Below are 25,870 nucleotides of genomic sequence, written 5' to 3'. Positions count from 1 at the left end.
ATAAGAGCTTAGGCATTTCTAAGCCTTAACTCATCAAGGGCAAGCAGTGCACCCTGCTATCTCTCTATCCACAGCCAGCTGCCACTGTAAGGACATTTCAAGGTTCCTCCAAAGTCCCGTTCCCCCTCCACTGCCCGCCCCACACCCCCCATCCCCTCTCCTCCCCCACAGATCAACGGCAATCAACACCCATGGAAGGCAGGGAACTAAGCAAAGGAAAATACAGAAATGCAAAAAGGGGCTGAAATAAAATGGAGGGGCGTGAAGAGTCAGTGCTCAGTGGCCTTATTGACTCCTATATAACCAGCAGTTGGGCCTTCTAATCCTTTGTATCCAACACCGTAGGTGAGAGCAGACCAAGCCGTGCACGCTCTCAGCACCACACTGGCAGAGGCACCCGGAGCCAGTCACTGCTAACTAACGGTGCCATCTGTTTAATCAGGTACTTCTAACCGAAGCCGGGCCGTTACCTGTCTCCCTTACTAGAAGTACCACGCTCAGGGCTATCTTCACCACTTCCCCTCCCTTACGGGAATATTAGAAATCACCCAGGACCGGGCCCGCACTACAATTAAGATAATGGCATCAGTAAATGGCTGGCATCTACCGAGTGCTTCCTTTCTGCCAGGCACTGTCTCAAGTGTTTTAGATTCCTCATCTCAATATTCCAAACAAGCCCACAAGTAGGGACCATCGTTATTCTTAGAGAGAGGACATCCTTGACTAGGTCAAGGTCATCCTGCCCAAAGTGATGATGATGGATCTGAACACAGGCTGGCTGACTTTGCAGCCACGAGGCTATTAAGACATACCATTGACATAATTAGCCAATCAACCACAGGGCCCCGAGGACTTGACATTTCAGTCTCTAGTAACTAGGTCTTCTCTTCCTCCCTCCTCCCCGACACTATTTGAACTATATTATCTCCCCAATATCTGGCTATGCCCAAGAACATTTACTCCTGCTAATTATAACACTATCCAAAAGACAGGTTAAGATTATGTTTTTTGAGTCAACAAATGCTAAGTCTCTGGCCTCCTGTGAACTTTTTTGGAGTGAGTGTTCTTAGAGGGGCTTTGCCCAGCACTGACGGGCAGCACTTGTACAGAGTTCGAAGCCCCCTCAGGCCTGGGCACTTGCATCTGTAAGAGCAGAGTGTGTGGGTCCAGACCCTCCAGATTGAGCGCCTAGCAAGTTCATGAACCCAGCGCGCAGCCCAGGAGCCAGGGAGCATTCACAAATGGAACATGCCACCGTTCAAAGCCCATTTCCACTCCCAATAATTTTCACATCGTAAATTTTTCTTCTTCCAATGCTAAAGTTGTAGGATTGCCAATTTAGCAAATAAAAAGGCGAGATGCCCAGTTCAATTTGATTTCCAGGTAAACAAAGAATATTTTCTTTAGTATAAATATGTCTCTCACAGCATTTGGGATGTCACACACTAAAAATTTACTTGTTTATCTGAAATTCAAATGTAACTGAGAATCCTGTGTTTCATCAGGCAGCCCTGTGAAGTTGCTTACGATTTCTCCTATTTAGCTTGGCATGGTATTTCTAAAGCTGCTTACATTATTTTTTTCTGGGCCATTGGGTTACTTGGTGCCCAAGTTGGAAATGTAATGTGAAACCACAGCTTCTGGCTCTTTCCCTGACACCCAGACATGGGCTGGCATCCCAGCAGTCCAGGAACAAGCCCCCTGAGGAGGCAGCAATTAGCCTACTCGGAACACCCACCAGACCCAGCTCCTATCTTCCAAAGGTGTCTCCACAGCCATCTTTGTGGCCTGGATTTTGTAACACCCTCACTTCCCAAAAGGGCTCAGAGAAAAATTTTTTAATAAAGTGCATTAAAACTATTTGGATTTCAGACTATTGAAACACCCTGTAACAAAAACGGAGGCACTCTGGGCCCCCGGCGATCTGGAGAGGAGGCTGCAGGGCGTCTGCAGCATTTACATTGTGTCATCAGAAACTCCCCAAGGAAGAGAGTGGGGACCGTGGACAAGCATGTGGGCGGTGGACACAGCGCCCCCTTCCCCCTCACACACACACCCCCAGCTAATCTCTGCACACCCCATCTTGTCGGCCCAGCAGTTCTAATTTTACTCATGCTTTCTAGACACCCCCTTCCCCCACCCAACTTAAAACCACCCATCGTTGCTCAAAGGAAAAAGATGCAGAATGCCTGTTGAGACACAAATAATAATAATAAGCAGGAACAACGAAGCCCAAGAGGCGGAGCGCTTTCTTTACCTGCCCACTGTCCCATTGACTTCAAGAAAGACCTTGGCAGAACTTTCCAGAAGTGCAGGAAAACGCATCTGCAGAACCTCGCCCACTTGGCCAGGTAGACCAGGCACACCAGCAGCCCCACGGAGATGAAGACGTGCTCCAGGGCCGCCCCCATGCCGCCCGCAGCGCCGGGCCTCCTGGTGCAGCTGCTGGGGAGGCGGTCAGCCACCTCCCGGCGTCCCTGGGTGCGCTCCGCTGTGTGCGGACCTTTAGATTAGAGTGACTTCTTTGCACAATCTTCCGACTCACGGGCTTGGGAATAAAGTATTCTTTCCAATATCTTTGGAGCACTGTGGGCTTTTGTGACCGTGGGGGAGCTGGTGAAGGAGTGGAAGGACGTGAAGAGAGATAAAGTGTGGACGACATGAAAATGGCAGCTCAAGGTTCTCTCCCTGATTTGGAAGCTAAAAAGAATGCAATGTCCTGTGAGACGTTTATTCAGAAAATACATATGACTGCCTGCCAGGTGGCACAGCAGTCCCCTCATTGGGGACAGACCATGGAGAGAAGCCGGGCCGCTGCCCGAGGGCGCTGAGAGCCTCGAAGGGGGGTGACAGATGATAGGCAGGGAGCTAAGAGGCTGGCAGCCATCAATGCCATCAAAAGTGCTATGAGTGTCCAGCTAGGGTGACTACTGACCAAGTAGCCCAGAGAGAGTGTTCAGGAAGGAATTCTGTAGAGAGGGGCCCTTGGAGCTGAAATTTCAATGAAAAGACGGAGCGGAGAAAGATGAGGTTTCCCCTCCCGGCAGGAGGGGCAGCTGGTGCAGATGCAGGGAAATGGGAAAGATCCATGAGTCTGGGGAACAAAGAACACAACCCCGCAGGGGCCGGCCGGTCTGCAGAGAACCGGAGAGAAGAATGGCGAGCGGTGGAGGTGTGAGGACCAGCCAGAGCCACTGCTGAGGAGTTGGGGCTTCAGTCCAGAAGCAACAGGAAGCCATTGGAGAGGCTGAGACAAGGAAGTCCCAGCATCGAAATTATGCTTTTACAAGGTCACTGGGTGCTGAACGATGACCTTCTGGCGGTGGAGATAGAGGGTGGGCGTAACGGCTGAGGCTGGGGGAGTGAGACCGCAGCAGTCATCCAAGACATGCCCAATGTCACCCTTGTCTGTGATATTACCCAACCTCTTGACTGTGGGGGATCTGTATGCTGAGGACTCCCCCAAATGTACACCAACCCAGGCTAGTCACCCAGACTTGCATATTCCACTGCCTGCTTGATACCTCCATTTGGATGCCTCATAATATACCTAAAACCGGTTTTGATACTATCTTCAAATGCCAAGCCTGCCTACCTCAAGAGATGGCAACTCTTACCTTCCAGTTGTTCACCTTAAAAACCTTGGAGATACCTTTGACTTTTCTCTCTCTCCCCCATCGCACAGCCAAGCTGTCTCCTGTTGAATTTGCTGTTTTAGATTGTGCTAAACAACATGGCTATGAATATTGTTGTATTTGTCCTTGCCACACATGTGCCAGTTCCTCTCTCTCGCTCTCTCTCTCTCACACACACACACGTACACACATACACACACACACGTACACACACACACACAAAATAGCTGGTCACACAAATTACATATGTACAAGCTCAATTTTACCTTTATTAGTGTATCAATCAGCCCCACTTAGAAGACACAAATCACATACAGTATGAACAGAGACTACACAATATAAAAAATTGTTAACTACTTATAAGGAATTTGCAACTACAAGGACATAGAAGACAACAAAAAAAGAATATCCAAGGACTGAAGGTGAATATCTAAGGAACAAATCAACTTGGAAGGAGGCCCTGGACCCAAGACGGTTCAGGCCTCACTGGAGGGGTGTGGTTGCAGCCAATTGGATAGTGAGGTTCTCTGGGTTGTACTGAGAAGCTGTTCCCAGGGAGGAGGAGGAGGCTGGTAAGCAGAACTGCTGCCTGGGACAGGACGTCCCTCGTGGAATGCTGGCAAAACTTGCAGAAATCACCGGGGCAGTTCTACTAGGGCTGAACTGGAGGAGAATTAGCATTTATTTCACACTATTGAGTCTTCCAACCTATAAGCAGGGTATATCTCTCCTTTTAGTGCTTCTTAATATCTTCAATAATTTTTTATAATTTCTTTTAAAAGTTTTGCACTTATAAAAATTTATATTAAGAAAAATATAGAAAACATACATAAGAAGAGAGACTAATTTAAAGGACCCCCAATTACATATATTCTCTAATGACATTTAATAATAAAATTTACTACCATTTAATGTCCATTGTTACTTTGTGTATACCCACTCCCCCCACCCCCCTTCCGCAAAATGGCAAGGGCTCTTTCTTTTAATAGCATTGACTTATAACATTATACTAGGATAAGTTTCAGAGGTTCAACATCTGTATACACTATAGGATGCTTACCACCAAAGGTCTAGTTTCCATCTGTCACCATACAATAGACCTAAATTTATCCATTTTGTTCTCCTCCTGACTACTTCCCCTCTTGTAACCACCAATCTGCTTTCTGCATCTATCCATCAATATGTTTTGTTTTGTTTGTTCATTTCCTTCACTTCACATCATACCATAATGTAGTGGTAGGTTCACTAAAAGATTCATCAAAATGTTGTTTCTGTATTCTAAAATACAGAAGTTCACTGCAACCCTCCAAATGATAACTTCCAACTTGAAAAAAATGTAAGATCTTTTCTTTACCAGCTATTGAGGATCTCTTAGATGTTGCTCTAAGAGAAACTGGGGTAATCTGATAATTGAAGCTTCTTAACTTGAAGGAGCTATAAAGAAAAGGAGATATTCTTTATAACTTTATATATATATACCATACTTATATATATACTAGAGACCCAGTGCATGAAAATTCATGCACTGGAGGGGGGGGGGGGGGGGTGTCCCTCAGCCTGGCCTGCTGCCTCTCATAGTCTGGGAGCTTTCAGGGGTGAAAGGCAACCCGGAGATCAGGGAAAGGCAACGCTCCATCACACTTCTGCTGCTGCCACTGCCGGCAATACAAGCATTGGCCAGCCCTGGTTACCTGAGCCTCAGACAGTCCTGGGCAGCTGGGCAGCTGCTATGCGAGGCTTGCCTGTGCCTTGGGCCAGACCTGGGCAGCTGGGGGGCTGAGGGGACTGGGCACCACCATCTTATGGCTGTGGGTGCTGCCATCTTTGAGGGTGGGGCAGTCAATTAGCATATTCCTTCCTTATTGGCTGTGAGTGCTGCATTCTTGCTATGGTGTGAGGGTCAATTATTCCCTCATTATTAGATAAGATATATACTAGAGTCCTAGTGCATGAATTCATGCATGGATGGGGTCCCTCAGAGTGACCTACAGGGATTGGACCCCATTTGTGCCCCCAGGCTCACAACCCCAGCTCATGCTCCCTGCCTTGCAGAACCACAGCTCTGCTTGACACCCCACAGGGGCCTGGAACTGCCCCTTCATCTGCTCCACCATCCCGCCTGCAGGACAATCAATCAGGGCTGGGCCCCCTACCTGGCTCCCTTAGCACAGGGGAGCTGGGCAGCAGGCCCACCCCCATTGCCAATCACCATCTGCAGGGCAATTAGGCCCCTGATTGCACACTCCTTGGTCTGGTGCCTCCCAGTCACCTGCTCGACCATCGCACTGCAGTCCTGCTTATCATTGGATCTCATCAGAGCCGGCAGCACCTTCACTACCACCTGCTGCCAGCACCTTATCACTGACACCCACCTAGTTCCACACCACCCCCTGGTAGTCAATGCATACCATAGCAAGTGAAGGACCACCCCACCAGAGGGGACAATTTGCATATTAGGCTTTTATTACATAGGGTAACAGTATGTTATATTGAGAGATGGAATCTAAAAGGAAAGACCCCCCACATAAGTAGCATGACTTTCTGTGCCTGAGCTCTTCCTGATACAAAGGCCTAGTAAAGACGATCACTCTGGGGAGTGACTCAAATGAGCAGGGGTTGGGCTGGCACTGGGAGACTAAACAGGGACAGAGAAGATGAAAAGACATGGATGTGACCCTAAGCTGGTCACTGCTGTGGGTGACTGAAGTTCCATCCTGCTGGGAAGCCTCTGAGAAACTGGAAGATGCAGCTCAGACTCTTCTGGCTCACGTACAGAAGTAGAGGGTGTTGTCCATCGGCTCCTGTGCCCACTGATCAAGCCCTGGGGTATGATCTCCCTCATCTCCAGGTGTGGCCGTATATCAAATGACTTGTGAGTACCTGCGGGTGAAGAGGAGCCCTGGAGAGGAAAGTGAAAGATGCCAGTGTTAAAAAACACACACATCACCCGAGGAAGTTCAAATATCTCATTGACTTTATTCAACTATTCAAAGAGGAAGTTCCTATCAAAGGTTGGATTATCTCAGGCAAATTCATCTACCTATGGAAGACAGAAGACTACCTCACTAGTATTGACCAGCTAATGCAAATTAACTGGTTAAATATTACATTCCTGGGACAGGCTAAAACTGCAGTTAGGTTAGATATGAAGCCTTGGTTTGCTGACTGGGGGATTAGTACAGGTGACTCCATTGGGATCTGTTGTTTCCTTAAAAAAACAAAAAAAAAAACAAAAAAAACCTCTCCCACCCCTTTGATCAAACTCTCAGCCTGCAAGATGTGATCTAAATTTAAGGGACTCATGCCCCTCGCAGCTACTGCTCTGTAGTTCCCACAGTTTTTATACCCTCGGTGTGGTGTTCACAGGTCATGACTGGACTCTCACAATTTTTTAGTCAGTCATTCTCTTCATCTTTTTCCGGTGTTCCCATCTTCAGGAGAACATTTGCTCGGTGGTTAGCAGCTGTGAACATGCATTTAAAGCTTTGGGGAGAATTTACCAGGAAGAGTGATTTCTAATAGTTTTTATGCTACTAAGAACTCGGGCCTGGGGTTCTTCTCAGGAGACAGGTGAGGAGGCGTTCGGGCGGTAATTCAGGAGTGTGCATTTGTGTAAACGGGGTGCCGTCGCCCCGAGCTGGGGTGTTGGGTGAAAACCCGGATGCAGGAGAGGAGCGTTCTGAGCTGCCCGACGTTCCAAACAGGGCATGCTTGCTAATGCGAATTACTGGGTGGCAAAGAGTGTAATCACTCTTCCACAATTTGCTTCTAAGGATAGGTTTATAAATAGCACATTAGTTTGCAGTGGCTCGGTACTGATTAGGTTCAACTTCTTTAAAAAGGTTTGTTTTCTTTAGAAGGTTAAACATTTGCCTCACGATTGTTGGTTACTCCATCGACTCACTTAGCAAGGCTCTTTTTCCAACATGTAGGGCAAAGGCCAACCGCAAAGGCCTGCGTTGCCACAGGTTCTGAAGTAGAAGACCCTAAATTCCAAGTTAGCTGTGTTCCCCTGTACCTGAGAGGAGCCACGCTGACTGCTCACACAGTCAGACTTCCCCAGAGTGTTGAAATCTACCGTCGGATGAGCCTGAACCACACACCTACCAAGATGCCTTACCAAGAAATGGGCTCTGAATCATCTTCCTTTAAAATAATTGGATGACACACGTTCTAAAATATCTTTTCTTGTGTTTGTGTGTTATGTTTTTTTTAAATGAGTAAGTATAAATATTGTTTTCATTCTTGCCACATTTGAGCAGTGATCAAGGCTTGTTAACGTCACCTCAGTTCCGGGCATTCCCGTGCAATATGTGAATCAGAGGGGGAGGCTGCGTATGACTCGGGACGTGCAGCTGAACTTCCCACATTTAGAAACGAGTGGATGGAAAGGGCCTGGCTTTGGTGGGCCTTTTCTCAGCGCGTATTAAGTCCCTCTATCTTCTGAGCTGGTGCTTACAGGCATGATGACTCCAGGGAAAGAATAACCCACAGTTCAGAAAACCAATAATAGCAGCGTTTCAATTATTAATCTCCTGCCATTCCCTTTCCAGTGTGGGCACCAGCAACAATAAGCCCCCTCTGGCCACAGAAGAAAGAGCCCTTTTTGACCCCCTCTGTGACCTTCCCAGATCCGTGATTCCCACTGAGCTGCCACGCTGGTTTCAGGTAGAGGATTTCTCATCTGTGGAGGCACATTCTGTGCCACTTTCAAAACCAGAGTCTCAGAGGCTGCAGCTGTGCCTCTGGGAAAGCATCCCAAAGTCTGAAAGGTTCGACCTCTGCCCTTAATCAGGATCCATCGCTAACCCAGGCGGCAGGCTGGGGCAGGAGGGCTGGCCTACCCAGCGCTTCCTCCGAGGGGAGGCCCCCACTCGCCCACCAGCCGGCGCCTGCAGGCTCAGCGTGCACACCACCTCATTTTCCTACGCGAGAAACTTGGTGCTTTGAGCAAGTTTCAGCTGCTCATAGTCTTCATATTTTATTCTGTATGTTCTTTCGCTTCTCCCTTCCTTCTTCCTCTCACAGAAACCAGTCTTGGGGAACCACCTTCGAGGTTTAGGTGGAACAAAGTAGGGATGATCAAGAGGATATGATACGTGAACCTTGTTTTATTCCCTGAACAGGTATTTTTCATTGTTCTTTGAACAGGTATTTGCCAGAGCTTTCTGGTAGTCTTATGTTGACAGTTCAGGCACTTCAGGTTGCTGTCAAAGACAGGGTTCAGAGTAAAGTGAGCTGACTGTAATAATCACCACAAGGTGTGAACCTGAAAGGCCCAGACTCCTAATGTCAAGTTCATACGCCAATACCCTATTGGGAGGGAAAAGAAAAAGGAAATTGAAGACCTGGAGTAAGTAGGAGGGTCTTTATTTTTTTCTCTAAAAGAAAAGGACAGGCCTGAAGTTCATGGTGATAATTGTGACTTGGACCCCACTCAGTTTGTGCCATACTCTCTGCGCATTAACTTGTCTTCCCAGCAGACCCGAGGGGGCACTGCCGCCTCACTTCGCAGGCAGGGCACCGCTTTCGTGCGTTCCTTTAACAGACATGTATGCGCGGTCCCTGTCCTCGAGGAGTTCAGGGGTATGAGAAGTCAAAGTCAGAACTGAACATGGACTCACCAGCCCATGGTCTGGCTCAAGGTGCATGTTTTTCTCGTGGGCATGTGTGTGTGTGCCAGTTCATCATTTTCATCTGTTAATGTTTCTCAAGGTGTAAAGCAGGGACGAGGAATGTCCACCCCATGGGCCATGTGAGGCTGGCCCTGCCCCGGCATTAGGGGTGAGATACTTAAAGGTAACTCATTTTTAAGTTGGTAATTTTGTACGGCCTGCAGACAATGTTATAAATATCCAAATGGCCCTTGGCAGAAAAAGGTTCCCCACCCTGGTATAAAGGGAAGATCCCGTTTCCCTCTTTTCTCTTGAAATATTTCCTTTATTTGGAATTTTAAAAAAAAAAGTATCTCTGAATGGAAAGAATGCTACTACAAATTCTCTTAGAAATGAGCACCTCTCATTTGCAGATTTCACCCTCCTGTTTCATTACTTACATTTTGTATCCTTATAAATGCAAATATGTTTCAAATGTGCACATGCTGCTTGGAGACTCTTCATTTCCGGTATTTAGCATCACAGGCTGTTGTGAAGGTCCCGTGCAGCGTAAGTGCTGCTGGAAGATTCGTTCCTGGCTTTGCTGCCTGGCCGAGGCCATGCCTGCCAGGTGGTTTGTGACACGTGTTGGTGGAGGTGTGGATTGGTGGTCACTCAGCAGGTCCCTCAGGCAAGGAGTTAAGGAAGAAGGCCAGGTCTGCCTCTCGGGAGCTTGGAGCCAGAGCAGGAGAGGACCTTGGGAGAAATGTATTTCACCCTCCCGCCTTTCGGAAGGTGAATGTTCTCGACTGAAATTATCAGGTTATCAGGGGGGAAAAATTTTTTTCCAGGAAAAGGCCACACTAGTTACTCCCTCTGACTAATTCCTGTATTCTATTAACCTGATTGTCAAGAAACTCTCCGCCTGAAATCTCGCCTGCTGTCCTCCAAACCTGTTTTCTTCCACTGGGTCCTTTCTCTAAAGCCTTCCGTGCACCTGAAGATAATAACTGGGTCTCCGGCTCTGTCCGCACAGGGCTGTGTTGTGTTCTCTCTCTCCCCTGAACACTCTGGTTTCCCCACATTAAAAACAAGTGGTGATCAGCACTGAATACAGGTCTTTAATACTGGTCTCATTAGTACATTGTGTACAAGAAAAGTGACTTCAGGGTTCTTGCATCATTGTGAACCCCTGGAGGGCAGGATCCAAATCTGATTCGTCTTTGTCTTATCTCCTACAGCAGCTGTGCGCTTCCCTAAGCCTAGTAGGCGCTTCATAAATGTCTGTTCCGTTGACTTCCTTTAATAGTACCTAAGAAATAACTGCGAATCCCACCAGCCCGGATTGGTGGCCTCTGGTTACCTCGCTTTCACCTTGGTCCTGAGTATTTTCCCTGGACTCTAAGCATCCCTCACCCCAAATAATGCTGTTTTCTGCTTGCTCTTTGAATCTAAGCTTCGTTATTTTGAATTTCCCCGTCTACTTCCAGCTCTTTTGGACCCTCATTTTCCCCTGCAGATCTGACAGGCAGAATACAGAGGACATTAAGTATAAGAAAGCGAACTACTCTTAAAAGAGGAGGAGAAGGAGAGTGCACAGAAGAATCTTAGTGATTCTGTGTAACATCCATTCATCCAGACTAAGGACAGTCAGTCACATTCTTTACAGATTTGGAGTGAGCTGAAGCCATACCTGTTTCACCAGGTTCTCTGTGCAGGTAAGCGAGATGTCAGGAGAGTCAGCCTGGCAGAGGGAGTTCCTCCCTCTCTCTGGTCTAAAGCCAATGGAAAAAGCAAAAGACATGACAGACAAAGCCATTCAACTTGGGATTCTCTAACAGGATGACTCTGCCATTAGAAGCTGAGCTAGTATAACATAGTTGCTAGCTTTAAAAAAAAAAAAAAAAAAAAAAAAAAAAGGAGCAAGTCTTTGAAACTGCAAAATCAAATTGGGAAAAGAAAAGGAGCAAGCCTTTAAAACTGCAAAATAATTTTGTGGTTTTACAGCCACTTATTTCTACACACAGCGCTGAACAGATTTGCAGTGTTTTAGCAATTCTTGCCTAACTTCTTTTGCTCTAGTAGGTTCTGGTTAATTAAATGCCACCGCGTTTAAGCAGAATTAAGATTGATTCACTCTTGTATGTGCTAATGCTGTAGACATTATAAAACCTTTGTTTTCACAATAAGAATGCAATCTGATATATGAGTGGACTAGGGCTCCCCACCGCGCCCCCCCCCCTCCGGGTTATGCTGTCCCTCCTCAGTGAAGGATTGTGGAACTTGCCATGACATTGGGTGGGGAAAAGCACTCTGGGCTCACGCAGTTACAGATTGCATCCTGATGAAATGAGGCTTGTTCCTGTATTTTTTTTTTTACCACTTCCTGCATATCAATCAAATATCACCTCCTTGGTTCAACCAATTGGCATAAGACGAGGGATCCATCATGCCAGTTCTACGTACAACTTCTATTTCATAGCGTTGAAGAGGCACATTTCAGTGGTATGTGTTCCCGGAATCCTGTTGAAAGTCACATGGTAAGGAAATTTGGAAAACTCCGGCTTGGTGGTGGTTGTGGAAATGTGTTCTTTTTTATTTTTTATTTCTCTAATGAGGAATTTATAGGCTGACGAAAACCAGCGTGTAAGGTCTTGAGGTGATGCAGAAAGGCAGTAAGTTAGCCTCCCGAGTCCTCTGTAACGGCGCTTCCTCACGAGATCCCAGGCTGATAGTGGAGCTTCCGTGGGAAAGTACGCTTCAGGGGAACGTACAGGTGAGGAGAGAGGGAGACAGCGCGCACATGCACATGCACACGCATGCATTCGGCCTTACCCCCTGAACCACTTACATCTCCAGCACAGCACGCTGCGGTTACTGTTATTCATTAAGCATGACCTGCACCATCAGGAAGAGATTAATCGATAGTCATTAGATTCTGTTAACTGAGGCTGGGAGGCTCTCTAATGTGTCCATTAGAAAATGGCTAAAATAAAGAATTCCTTTTGTCTGATTATTCCAAGACTTACTCCAAAAGAGGAGGTAAAGCCACTGTAAAGGGTTACGTTTCTGAAAGAAAGGGAATTAATTTATGTAGATCAGTTTTTGTGGTGCAGCTGATTTCTGAGGAGGCTGGATAAATGAGGTATTCCTACACAAAGAGACGCAGCTCTTGTTCGGGTTTAACAAGGTGAATAAGCAGAGGGCTCGATGGAATTCATTTGCAGGGTAATTTTTGCTTGGCTGGAGTGGTAAGCACAAAATAGACCAGCAGAGGAGAACACTGCGTGTTTGGGATCAGCTGTTGAAAGGCTTAAAGGGGTTCTAATTCAAGAGACATTTTATGGTGTAGCGGGAGAAGGGGACCAATATCATCCAAATGATGCTTGAACATGGTTGTTTTCCCTGGCCTGGCTGTAATAGAAGGAATGAGGCATCCAGGAGGGTGAGCCACGCCGGGAGGCTGGGAGGCTGGGAGGCTGGGAGGCTGGGAGGTGTGTGGGAAGGTCTGAGCGCAGTGGCGGGGGACCTGGGCAGTTGCTGGGGTCACAGGAGAAAATGCACAGAGCACTTCTCAGCATGCCCGCCCCGGGGGTTCAGTCCATATTTGTTCCTTTCACTCTCCTCCCCACCTCTGCTGGTTGTCACACGGGGTCAGGGAAGCTTGCTGGTGTTGGCAATATGTGATATTTATTCTTCAGAGCTGGTGGGCTTTCCCCCCAGGCCCACAAGGGGGCTGCTGGGTCCCTTGCAGCCCGCAGTGCTCACTGAGCCCAGCCAGAGGGGGGATGTCCCCGTTGCCTGAGGACAGCAAGGCCACACCCCTCAGCACCAGCGTTTGAAGGGTCTTCTGTGAGGAAGCTGTTGTTTATGTTTCCCTGAGAAAGTCACAGCTTGTCACCACGGACTACTTATTAACAAGAAGGAGGAAAAAAAATCGCCAAAACCGGTTTGGCTCAGCGGTAGAGCGTTGGTCTGCGGACTGAGGGGTCCCAGGTTTGATTCTGGTCAAGGGCATGTACATTGGTTGCGGGCACATCCCCGGTAGGGGGTGTGCAAGAGGCAGCTGGTCGATGTTTCTCTCTCATCGACATTTCCAGCTCTCTATCCCTCTCTCCTCCTCTCTATAAAAAAATCAATAAAATATATATTTTTTAAAATCACGGGAGAGAAACAATACCACCGTGACGTGAGCCACCGCACCTCAGAGCCCTTTCAATCACGGAGTGGCTTCCCAAGGTGCCTGTCAGAGTCGTTCCTTCCCATTGACACGACCGGAAGTGGAGGTCTGTCCTGTGTCAGGCCTGGCGTTCTGACCCCTGCTGTGCTCTGTCCAGAATAGTAAACTAAGTAAGTATTTGGACACACAGATACTCACTAAGGGACGGGCTTGCCCTGACACTGGTGAGTCCCGGGACTGCTGTGCGAAACAAGGTTCCCAGTCTGGGACCCACCAGTCCTCTCTACCCCCGGCTTGGGTGTCCAATCTGCGGCCCTGGGGAAGGCCCGGGAGTGGGCACGGGGCCTTTCGGGCTGGGGTTCCCAGGGACCCAGAGCCTGGTAGGAGTGGGCTCACCTCATGACTCTGGGGACTCCTCTCCCCGAAGGGCGAGGGGTGGCTGGCACCTTGGAACTATGGGGTCCACAATCGGGCCCCCGATGCCCTCCTCTAAGGGCGGTGCTGATGAGGGGACCTCTCGCTGTGAGAACTTGGGCAACAGAGACATCCTGAAACGTTTCCTGTTTATACAGTCATGGCTGGTGGTTGCTTCACTGGATGCGCTGCTCTCCCTGCTTTCCCCTCCTCAGCCTTGGTCTCGGACCGACGGTTGCTCCATAAAGCGGAGTTGATGAAACAGACCCATTTCCTGCTCAGAAATTCTCAACACCATTTATGTTCCTCTCACAGCGAAACTCAGCTCCTTGGAGAAATGGCTCTCCAACTCTGGCAGGTTGTCAGTCACCTGGAGGGCTTGTTAAACCAGATCCCCGGCCCCGCCTTCGGTTTCCTGTCCCAGGTCTGGGGCGGGGCTGCAGAATTTGCATTTCTGATGGAGAACCCCTATTTCAGAGGAATGCGCTCAGAATGAAAAAGCGCGCAGTATTTAAAATCAGAGCGAGTTGTTTTTACTGAAACTCTCCTGGCATTGGCCTTATTTGCAGCTCAGCTGCCTTCTGTGGCCTTGACTTCTTGAGGCCGTAGGACATGGATCTCCAGCCTCCGGCCTTCCAGCCTCTGGCCCCAGGAGAGGGGAGACCCCAACTTCTCCAGGGCCCGTCGTCAATGCAGGATCTACTTTCTCTTCTTCTCCCAGAGCCAGTCAGTCTGTAGTTCATCCATCATGACGCTGGGGTCCCAGAATAGAATGGGCAGATATCATACTCACAATAATGATATGTTATTATTAACTACCATAAAGAGCCCTATGATTTTCTCTGTTTACAGGAGGGGAAATTGAGGCTTAGAGATATTCAATTACATGTCCAAGGTCTCATGAGCAGTAGCTGGTAGAGCCAGGGCTCGAACCCACCTGATTCCAACGCATGCTCTTCTCTTGAGTGGCCGGTTGTCTTGCTCCCCACAGGTAAGTCGCAGTGGTCTGTGCAGCACACAACAAGGAGGCACGTGATTGGGATCCTTGGAGAAGGGGCACTGCGGTGGGCACCGATGGGGCAGGAGTGAGAGTGTCACAAACACACACATCCCTGAGGCCCTGCTGTCCCCTCTATCTCCTCGTTGCCATGTAGGATCACATGGGAGTGAGTGCAAAGCACCAAGGCCAGGGGCTGGCACGGAGGAGGGTTCAGTAAAGGGCAGCCAAGCCACGAACCCCGTTGGAGCAGCAAAACAGATGAAATATCTGAGAAGAAGCGCCCTGAGACCGCTAAGAAAAGAAACGCCATGAAAAGATGCTAAGCGCTGATCCTTCTCCAGCCCTGGCGATGGCAGTTCTGTTCTCACGTTTCACGAATATTAACTCACCGAGTCCTGTCGTGATGCCGCCGCCAGGAGAGCTGCAGTTCTGTGTTGCTGAGGCGCCAGGCAGTGCCACAGCCCAAAGGCGGTGCCACAGCCCAAAGGCGGCAGAGCTGAGATTGGCCCCAGGCAGCCTGGGTCGAGAGCTCAGACCCCTGACCACCGGCTCTAGCTACACGGTGGAAAGTCTTCCCAGCCCCATCCTAGATGAGGGGGCGTAATGTGTGATGTGCTCTTTAGTTCTTCTCCAAATGTGTTCTTTGTCTCAATCAAAACCTGAATAAATGTTTTAAAATTCAAAAAAAAAAATAAATAAAAAAAATAAAGCTTTGGGGAGAATTTAGTACATCAAGGAGAACATTGATTATAAGCAGGATAATTCCCTCCAACGTTTGGAGTGGACTTCAGAGCATGGTCCCCAGACCCAAACCATTCAAAACCAAGTGAGGAGAGCAAAGATTCCATTGTTAGGGTCACCCTCGTAAACCAAGTGGCTTGCTCAGTGATCTATGTAACTGACTTCTAGCTTCCTTCCCCACAGGAGTTACTACAGGCTCCACAGGTGAGTTGGCTACAGCACAGGCCCTCCTTGTACAGCTAAAACCGTGGTCGGCAAACTGCGGCTCGCAAGCCACATGCGGCTCTTTGGTCCCTTGAGTGTGGCTCTTCCACAAAATACTACGACCTGGGCAAGTCTATTTTGAAGAAGTGGCTTTAGAAGAAGTTTATGTTTAAAAAATTTGGCTCTCAAAAGAAATTTCAATCGTTGAACTGTTGATATTTGGCTCTTGTTGACTAATAAGTTTGCCAGTCACTGAGCTAAAAGATAATCAAGAACAACTCTAACCAGAGAATCTACGAATTTTTCGTTGTTGGGCAGCTATTGTCTTAGCAGTGGATTTGGCAATATTTTCAAGTGTTCAGGACAGGTTCCTGACCATAACCTCATTTACACTTACTCCTAACCGGGGACATAGGAGTAAGTGTAAATGAGGCTTGAATGGCTCCTGGAAGGTCTTTTCTAACGCCATGAAGTGAATTCAAGGGAACTGACCAGTAAAGTATCTCACTTCATTTGTGAGGTTTAGGGCACAAATAACCGAAGAGGCGAAGAGGCAGTTGCTTAGTTATGTGCCAGGCATTCATGGGCCCAGAGAGAATGATAATGACCACAAAGAAAACCCTATTGGGGCACAGCCATTGCCCTTAAGCTGGCATTGTCAATGAATTCATTAGCAGGAATTGTTACATTTGCCCATTCAAGCCACGGGTGGGGTCGGTTAGGTTTGCAGCGCATTTGGGAAGTCGATCTAACCTGAAATATAAGTTGTTCTAAACCCCTTGCAAAGATGGGATCTGCTGGTGAGATCTTTTTGTGACTGGGGGCAGATGTGGTGTAGATAATCAAGAGAACATAGGGGGGCGAACGTACTAGGACTTACGTAAGCATTTATGTCGAATTGGGTAAGTACAGTTATCATTAGAGAAAGGTGAAAATGGGCCCTGGGTGTTCAGTTAGACTCGCAGGCATCCTCAAACTTTTTAAAGTGGGGGCCAGATCACGGTCCCTCAGAGAGCTGGAGGGCCGGACTATATGAACTACTAATTCCTACTGTAACACCTCGGCTGCGCTCACTGCCCAAAAAACCTGGCGGGCCGGATCAGACTCCTCTGCAGGCCGCATGTGGCCCGCGGGCCGTAGTTTGAAGAAGCCCGAGTTAGAGGTTGACCTTGATAAGAGACTTCTGGGGCTGGAGGGGTGCAGTCAGTCACAGTCTGCAGTGACGTTGGAGTAGAAGAGAAACTGCTCACAGAGAGTGGCAGGGAGTCTTTAGCATCAGGGACAGGTCAGAATATCTGATGGTGAATCTGGCAGTCTGAAGGTTACCCCCTTAACAGAGGCCTGAGGTATATAGATGAGGACATTATCTTTTTAGGCCAATGCCAGAGTCAAGGAAAGAACGGGGAAAGTAAATGGTTTTGTGGTTAAACGATGGAGTCCTTATCCAGCTACTTCTCTCCCTTGTCAATCTGATCCCAAGGTCTCCAGCGTCTGTCTCAGGACCAGCTGGCGTTAGCGACTGGGAGATGGAGAGCCCAGGCTCAGGGCCTGCTGGTGTGCGGCAGTGTTGGTGGTCAGCAGCATCCAGTACAGTCCGGTCTCCTCCAGTGGGGGGCGAGGGCTGTCTTCCTCTGATGGCATGTCCAGAACACCCAGCCACGAGGTCCCCAACCGTGACCACCAGGATCCTCTGAGGCAAAGTCTGGAGAAGTTTTTTAACCTGTTGAAAGACTGTAGTATAACCCATAACAGCTTACCAGTATAATCAGCAGAAAGTCACTTACCGGTTCACATTGGTCTGCGGGTGGCTGTCGCATGTGGAGTGTGTTGATTTCCCAAAGGGGCTACTATGAACAGTCAGCAAGACCCAGGGCAACAGCTCAGGCTTCTAGTAGCTGGAGTGGAGAGATTTTAAGTCTGAGGATCCCATTAGTTCTCTCAACCTTGCCTGATGGTTGAGAGCGATAGGAGCGGTGATAATTCCAAGTATGTAAGGCAACAGTCTGGGCCTGTGTTTGCAGAAGCCGAAGAGACTTTAGCCACATGTGTCACAGCCATGACAGGTCCTGGGCTGCTGCCTGGCATGCAAGTCAGCTGAGGCCTTTCTGCAGCAGCAGGTGCTGTCCTTCCGGCCTGAGCCTCAGGGTGGGTGACAGTCCTTTCCGAAGGTGGGAGAGTAGCTGTTTACTGGCTGCCCTTCTTTCTTTAAGATTTTTTTTATTGGTTTTTAGAGATAGAGGAATGGGGGGAGGGAGGGAGAGAGAGGTAAGCAGAAAGGAAGGGGGCGGGAAAGGGGAGGGAGACATCCATGGGTTGCCTCCTGCAAGCCACCCATCAGGAATAGAGTCTGCTACTCAGGCATATGCCCTGAATGGAAATCAACCAGCACCCTTTTGGTGCACAGGATGACACCCAACCAACTGAGCCACACTGGCCAGGGCATTGCTGCCCATTTTTTTAAAAAATGTATTTTATTGATTTTTCACAGAGAGAAAGGGAGAGAGATAGAGAGTTAGAAACATCGATGAGAGTCATCGATCAGCTGCCTCTTGCACACCCCCTACTGGGGATATGCCCGCATTGCTGCCCATTTTTTACTGGGGTCTTTATAAACAGAAGAAAACCCCTTTGTTTTCGTAACATTCCAAGATCATGGAGGACCTCACAGCACACCATCTGTCATGACAGTCTAAACGTTAGCAACGTGTCCCTCTGGGCTGGTGGAGCTCAGGGAGGTTCCCCCTTCCAAGTACAATACTTCATGTGGGTAGTAAGGGCACCACCAGCTTGGACATTCCCTTTTTCATCTTTACAGTAGGAATCGGCAACAAACACTATTCGGATTAGTTAAAGGGGTGCCTTGTCCTAGGAAATCAGAGCACAGTGACATAAAAAGGGACATTGTTACCTCCGGGCCACAGGGCTCACCTTAGCTGGGGCAGGAATGAAAACATGGCCATGTGGACAATACAGATTGGGTGGTGAGGGCAGAGGACCTGTGGAGAAATGCTGGGTCAATTCGCAGTTAGGAAGACGTCAGCTGGCCTGTGGGGTTTGCAAATAAATCAAAGCGCTGCAGCTTCCACTCACTTTGCCGACACCCTTACCCTTCAGGTGGGTGGCCCCCAGCAGTGGAATGTGATTAGATGGACACCAGCAGAGCAATGGGTCTGGGATGGGCACCAGCAGAGCAATGGGACTGGGATGGGCACCAGCAGTGAAATGGGACTGGGATGGGCACCAGCAGTGCAATGGGACTGGGATGGGCACCAGCAGAGCAATGGGACTGGGATGGACACCAGCAGTGCAATGGGACTGGGATGGGCACCAGCATTGCAATGGGACTGGGATGGGCACCAGCAGTGCAATGGGACTAGGATGGGCACCAGCAGTGCAATGGGACTGGGATGGGCACCAGCAGTGCAATGGGACTGGGATGGGCACCAGCAGTGCAATGGGACTGGGATGGGCACCAGCAGTGCAATGGGACTGGGATGGACACCAGCAGTGCAATGGGACTGGGATGGACACCAGCAGTGCAATGGGACTGGGATGGGCACCAGCAGTGCAATGGGTCTGGGATGGGCACCAGCAGAGCAATGGGACTGGGATGGGCACCAGCAGTGCAATGGGACTGGGATGGGCACCAGCAGTGCAATGGGACTGGGATGGGCACCAGCAGTGCAATGGGACTGGGATGGGCACCAGCAGTGCAATGGGACTGGGATGGGCACCAGCAGTGCAATGGGACTGGGATGGACACCAGCAGTGCAATGGGACTGGGATGGGCACCAGCAGAGCAATGGGACTGGGATGGGCACCAGCAGAGCAATGGGACTGGGATGGGCACCAGCAGTGCAATGGGACTGGGATGGGCACCAGAAGTGCAATGGGACTGGGATGGGCACCAGCAGTGCAATGGGACTGGGATGGGCACCAGAAGTGCAATGGGACTGGGATGAGCACCAGCAGAGCAATGGGACTGGGATGGGCACCAGCAGTGCAATGGGACTGGGATGGGCACCAGCAGTGCAATGGGACTGGGATGGGCACCAGCAGTGCAATGGGACTGGGATGGGCACCAGCAGAGCAATGGGACTGGGATGGGCACCAGCAGAGCAATGGGACTGGGATGGGCACCAGCAGTGCAATGGGACTGGGATGGGCACCAGCAGTGCAATGGGAATGGGATGGGCACCAGCAGTGAAATGGGACTGGGATGGGCACCAGCAGTGCAATGGGACTGGGATGGGCACCAGCAGTGAAATGGGACTGGGATGGGCACCAGCAGTGCAATGGGAATGGGATGGGCACCAGTGGAACATGGCTGCTTTATTGGGCAACAGGCCTATGGTGACTGCCATGTTCTCGTGTGAGCATTCCCCCTGCATGGTCATGCCTTTCATACACCAATCAGGTGAAAGGTTCTGAACAGTCAGGTAACCTTAGGGCAGGCAGTTCTTCCAGCACTTGTTTTAGTCTTAGAAAGGCCTGCCCATGTGGTAAGAAGTTGGTCCCTGGACTACACGTGTAAGACCTCAGATTAGAGAGACAAATCTATGTACTTAACCTCAACATCCCCATGTTTGGTGTTGGAGGAGAAAGGACTGGGCCATGTAGAGAAGTAAACAGGACCCAGTGTCCAAGTTCACAGAGTGGAGGGGAGGGTGGGGGGTGGGGGGGGTGAAGACCAGTAGAAATGCAAAGCAGCTGGTAGAACTTGCAGAGAGGTAAGGGAGTCAGGTAAGGGAGCCCAAAGGGGGCCCCAGATTCAGGCCAGAAGATCACGGACAAAGATCAAAGAACATCTTGGCGCTAAAAGACATGAGCAGAAAATTAAACAGAGAAACACTACAACCAGTATGCAAACGTGTGAAATAATATTTAACCTCATACATTATTAGAAAGTCAAATTAGAGAGGGCAGGATGGGGGGTGAGAAGGTGTCTTCCCAGGGCTGAGGACCCCACGTGGCACAGTAGGGCTGGCAGGGTCCTGGGCAGGCCACACGGGCTCCCGGCCTCGGGAATCGGGCCATCAGAGCAAGGGTGAGGCCGCGTGGGTGCTGCCTGCAGAGGGGGGGTTCCTGGAGTCGGGATGTGGTACCACCCACAGGATGAAGGGTCAGGTAGGGGGTGGGAGCTAGGGCGCAGACTAAAGGAGAGGGCACCCCAGGTACAGACCCGGTCTAGACCTCCCGCTGAAAGGGGTTGGCTGACCAGGGCGGGATCGGGGTCAGAGGTTACAGGTCTGGGGGTGGGTCCGGCCATTGGTCAGGAGTCAGGGGTCGGGAACAGGGTCACCTTGAGAAACGGGAAGAGAAGGCGGCAGGTAAAAGGGAGGAGCCGGCGGAGGTGGCGGCCATCGTGAACAGGAGCAACAGGAGCGCGTGGAAGAGCCTATCGCGCGTGTGGACGAGCGGGTTGGGGTTTAGGTTGGGGGTACGGGTCCGAGCGCTGGGGCAGGGCCGCTGCCGCTGGGTCCGGGCCCGGGGCTCTGGGGGCCGCGTGCTCCCACTGGCCGCCTCGAGTCGCGCCCTCAGGGCCCGCGGGCCCCGGAGGGCGGCTCCCAGCCGCCTCCGGCCTCCTCCCCGCCTCCGCCACCTCCCGCCCCCGCGGCCCTTCCGTGCCCGAGAGGAGCGCAGGGTGCCCGCGGCGGCCCCGCCCCTCGCCCTGCGTGCCGGGGGGCGGGGCTGCGTCTGCCCTTCTTTTGCATACTGCACCCACAATACACCGCGGTTTCTAGGACATGCTGGGACGGTAAAACTAGAACAATACATAGGTGTTTACGTGATCAAAGACACCTTCCATAAAGCGCAGCGATAGGAGATGTTCTATGAAGCGGCGCTGTAAGAAGCCAGGTCAAATGGAAGCGCAAGCTATGTCGCTCGCTCTAACTGTAAAAATTACTAACCTGGCTGCCTTTAAAGGCTTGGCGCACAGCGCTCCTTTTAGTGCTCTCCGTACAGATCATTGCGGGCTCCACCTGCCTTCCTGTGACGTCCGATGCTCCAGGCTAGCTTGGCCAAGCACGCTCAGTGGCGTCCCAGGTGCCCCGCCTCTCCCGTCATTGGCCAATTTGGTGTTGGGGCAGCTACAGAAGAGTCGGCTTCTTAGCCTGCCAAGCTCGAAACCAGCGTTTAGCGCCGGCTGGGGACGGGCCCTTTATGACGACTCGCGAAACCCTGGCATGAAGGAAGAGTGGTTTGTTGAGCCGCGTTTTTCCTCACCTTTCACACCTGCCTATCATTTGCTGTTTCTGGTTCACCTTTCACACCTGCCTATCATTTGCTGTTTCTGGTAGCAGCACATATGTCTCCTTTTCCCCCTATTGACCTTCCCCAAGCCTCCCCTAGCCCCTGGCACATGCCCTCATTGCCTTTATTCCTTACAACGGCTTTTTGCCATCATCCTTCCCAACTGTTTCCTTTTTCCTCTATAAGTGTGCCGTGTACTTCGCATGCCCCAGGACTTTAGTAATTCCACCCAACAGTCACTGCCTGCCACGCGCTTCCCCTCCCACCACAGCCCCTACTCACTCCAACATGCTGGGCACAGGTAGCTGCATGCCAGCGCACAGGGCAGGAGGACCAGACGGGAGGCATGGGGCCCTCAGGGACAATGGACACCTCCGTCTGCAAAAATGGCTGGAGGGGAATGAGCACACCTTGCCCAGGGCCTGTGCCAGTGCTGGTCACACATGCAGGGTCCCTGCCCTCACTTGGGGACCAGCATGGACACACGCAGACAGATAAGGGGGTGTCTGCTCTGCTTCCTGAAGTTGAACGCCCAGCGTAAGGGATGCAGATGGGGCCTCTGAGAAAGATCACGACTCTGGAGGTGGCGGGGCGGCTCTTCCCCTTGCAGTTGAATCGGGTGCGAAGAGAGGGAGGTGACTTCAGCTGTCACCCAGAGGCTGAGGAAAACCTTCCAGACCTACCTGTAGGGTTTCATAATCCTGGGAGCCCAACAGCCTGAGTGAGCGGACAGGCCCATACCTGCGCTACCACAGCCTGGAGGCAAAAGTCCTTCTCTTCCTGTGCTCTGCGTGCTGCCTGCATTCAGTAGGTGCTCAAAAATGCACATTCCTAAAATGATTATGAATTCTACCCTCCACCCCGCCCCCAGATCACTTGTTAGTTGGAAAGGGGGAAACATAATTCTTTCCAATGGAGAGGCCAGGCCATCTTTACCCCTTGGCCTGCAGAGCATACCCAGCCACTCTGTGGCAGGCGCTGTGGGTCTCTGATCTGTCCAGCGAGGTCCCATAGGCATGGGCTCCTGAGCAGGGAAATTTAGCCAGTCTGGCCAAGAAGCAGAATGTTTATTTTTATTAATGAAATATACTTTGAAATAGCGTCCCCTGCCGGCGGCTGCTATATCCAGCAGTGCAGTCTAGAGCTCACTGCCACTTCATAGATATATGAGACCCATGATGCCAGTGCAACTTCACCGCGGGTTAAGGCTGTGCTGGCCTCTGCACAGGCCCGGCCTCCTTGGAGAGTCACCGCCAAGAAAGAGGACAAGTGCTCCACCTAGACCACAGGAGACGGAGGAGGACTGAATGCCTGGCTGTCCTTCTGGGAACGGCAGGGAGCCAGAAGCTAGGCTGGGTTTCCCAGGAGGCTGTGTGGGGGCAGGGGGCGAGGGGGGTACTGGTCTGGGGCATGTTGAGAGTTAAACTGGGTCTTGAGAGGGGACACTGAGCAGATGACCTCCAGCAGGGGCTGGGAGGAGGACAGTGCAGGCACCAGGTAGAGAAAAAGGTCAGGCAGAGGGCATAGCTGTAGCAAGAGCAGAGCAAGGAGAAGGCCCACAGCCCTGAGCAGACACCTTGTGGAGGGGATCCATGGGGATCTGGGGTGGACTGAGCAAGAGAGGTTCCTGACCCGAGATGCCAGGCTGAGATTGTGACTTGTGTTGCTTTTGCTGCACCATGCTTTTTTGTCTGAAGGGACCAGGAGCAAACAATGCCTTTTTGCAGAGAGCAAGAGGAACGCCTGAAGCCCGCCAAGGAGGTGCCCACGCCTCTGCTGAAGGGCCCAGTCCTGGGTCCCACCCTGACCCTCTGGGGTCCGGCTCAGAGCCCAGACTCTGCAGGGAGAGGATTGCCATAGAGGCGGCTGCCGGAAAGGGGCACCAGGGCCAACTGCTCCCGCAGCCCCCCTGTACCGAGACCCTTGGGCTCACACCGGCTGCGGGGCTCAGTGGCTGAGAGTCAATCTGTGAACCACAAGATCACTGTTCGATTCCCGGTGAGGGCACATGTCCGGGGTGCAAGCTGGATCCCCAGTGTGGGGCCTGCAGGAGGGAGCTAATCAATGATTCTCTCTCTTCATTGATGTTTCTATCTTTCTCCCACTCCCATCCTCTCTGAAATCAATACAAATACGTTTTTGAAAAATATCTCTGGGCTCACATCCCTGCCCAGCAACTGAGGCCCCTGCTGTCTCGCCGGGGGTCAGCCTTGTTGGATCAGTGAGTATCCTGGGCACAGGGTAGTTGCAGAAGCTCAAGACATCCCGGCCAGGTTCCCTGGCTGAGGCCAAAATCCCTAAGACTTTGACATGTGTCAACTCAACAGCCTTTATCTCGGGTTTACACAGATGAATCCTCAGACGTCAGTCCTGAGGGCAGCAGGCGCTTTGCAGACAGGAGAGGGAGGCACAGACAGGGGGAGCGTGACCAGGGAAGGCCACACAGCCAGATGGACAGTTGTCATTTGAACCTGGCTCCAAGGCAGGGGCACTGAGGCCAGAGAACTAACTACACAGAATCATATAATTCTATCAGTCTGCGGGGGAGAGGGGAGGGGAGAAATTCAAATTAAATAATAAAATAAATTAGTAAATAGAACTTCAAGCAGTTACACACTGCTCATGATGATGCGATGAAACTGACATTCTCCTTCATGCCTTAGTGGCCGTAGGTTAAACCGGCCAAACTTTGCTAAAATGTACGGTATACAGCCGAGACTGGTTTGGCTCAATGGATAGAGCATCAGCTTGGGGACTGAAGGGTCCCGGGTTTGATTCCGGTCAAGGGCATGTACCTTAGTTGTGGGCATATCCCCAGTAGGGGGTGTGCAAGAGGCAGCTTATCGATGACTCTCATCGATGTTTCTATTATAGCTCTCTATCTCTCTCCCTTCCTCTCTGTATAAAAATCAATAAAATATATTTATAAAAATAAAAATAAAAATAAATAAATAAATAAAATGTACGGTATACAAGCAGGTGAGTGCTTAGGGCTGGGGATGGAAATGGAGATTGACTGTACATGGAATGAGGGGTTGTTCAGAGGGTAATGGAAAGGCTCTAAAACTGGATTGTGGTGATGGTTGCACAACTCTAAAAATTTACCCAAAAAAATCATTAAATCATACACTTTACAACCGGTAAATGGTATAGTGTTCAAATGAAACCTCAATAAATCTATTTGTTCATTTGTTTTCATTGGGAGGGCTTGGCTGCAAACCCAGTCTGTCTGATGCCATCATCACAACAGAAGAATAGGCCACCACTAGAAAATGCCAATCATCTAGACCGCAGAATGTCTTCGGTTGGTTTCACAGATAAAATACGCAAGGACTGCCAGGCGTCCTCAAACTTTTTAAAGTGGGGGCCAGATCACGGTCCCTCAGAGAGCTGGAGGGCCGGACTATATGAACTACTAATTCCTACTGTAACACCTCGGCTGCGCTCACTGCCCAAAAAACCTGGCGGGCCGGATCAGACTCCTCTGCAGGCCGCATGTGGCCCGCGGGCCGTAGTTTGAAGACGCCTGGTAGGCGGCTGGTCGGCAAACTCATTAGTCAACAGAACCAAATATCAACAGTACAAAGATTGAAATTTCTTTTGAGAGCCCAATTTTTTTAAACCTAAACGTCTTCTAATGCCATTTCTTCAAAATAGACTCGCCCAGGCCATGGTATTTTGTGGAAGAGCCACACTCAAGGGGCCAAAGAGTCTCATGTGGCTCGCAAGCCGCAGTTTGCCGACCATGGGTCTAGGCCAAGGGCCCAGGGTAGCGCTTCTCAAATCCCGGGTTAAAATGCAGATTCTAGCCTTAACGGGTTTGGATCAATGGATAGAGCACCAGCCT

The 25,870-nt window shown here is 50.3% G+C and overlaps 1 protein-coding gene across 1 annotated transcript in view; it reads right to left on the bottom strand.

Annotated features, from left to right (window-relative positions):
- HSD17B3 (hydroxysteroid 17-beta dehydrogenase 3) overlaps positions 1-7,124 on the bottom strand; it is a 44,984-nt gene extending 37,860 nt beyond the window's left edge. The window contains exon 1 of the mRNA XM_045570731.1: positions 6,405-7,124. Within this exon, the coding sequence (XP_045426687.1) occupies positions 6,405-6,579 (175 nt within the window). The 5' untranslated portion in view covers positions 6,580-7,124. The remainder of the gene's footprint in view (positions 1-6,404) is intronic.
- Between the last annotated feature and the right edge of the window lie 18,746 nt (positions 7,125-25,870).

This window comes from Pipistrellus kuhlii, unplaced genomic scaffold (assembly GCF_014108245.1).
Source record: "Pipistrellus kuhlii isolate mPipKuh1 unplaced genomic scaffold, mPipKuh1.p scaffold_m20_p_36, whole genome shotgun sequence".
Taxonomy (NCBI): Eukaryota; Metazoa; Chordata; class Mammalia; order Chiroptera; family Vespertilionidae; genus Pipistrellus; species Pipistrellus kuhlii.
Note: the sequence above shows the minus strand (reverse complement) of the source record. Positions and strands in the feature narration are given on the sequence as shown.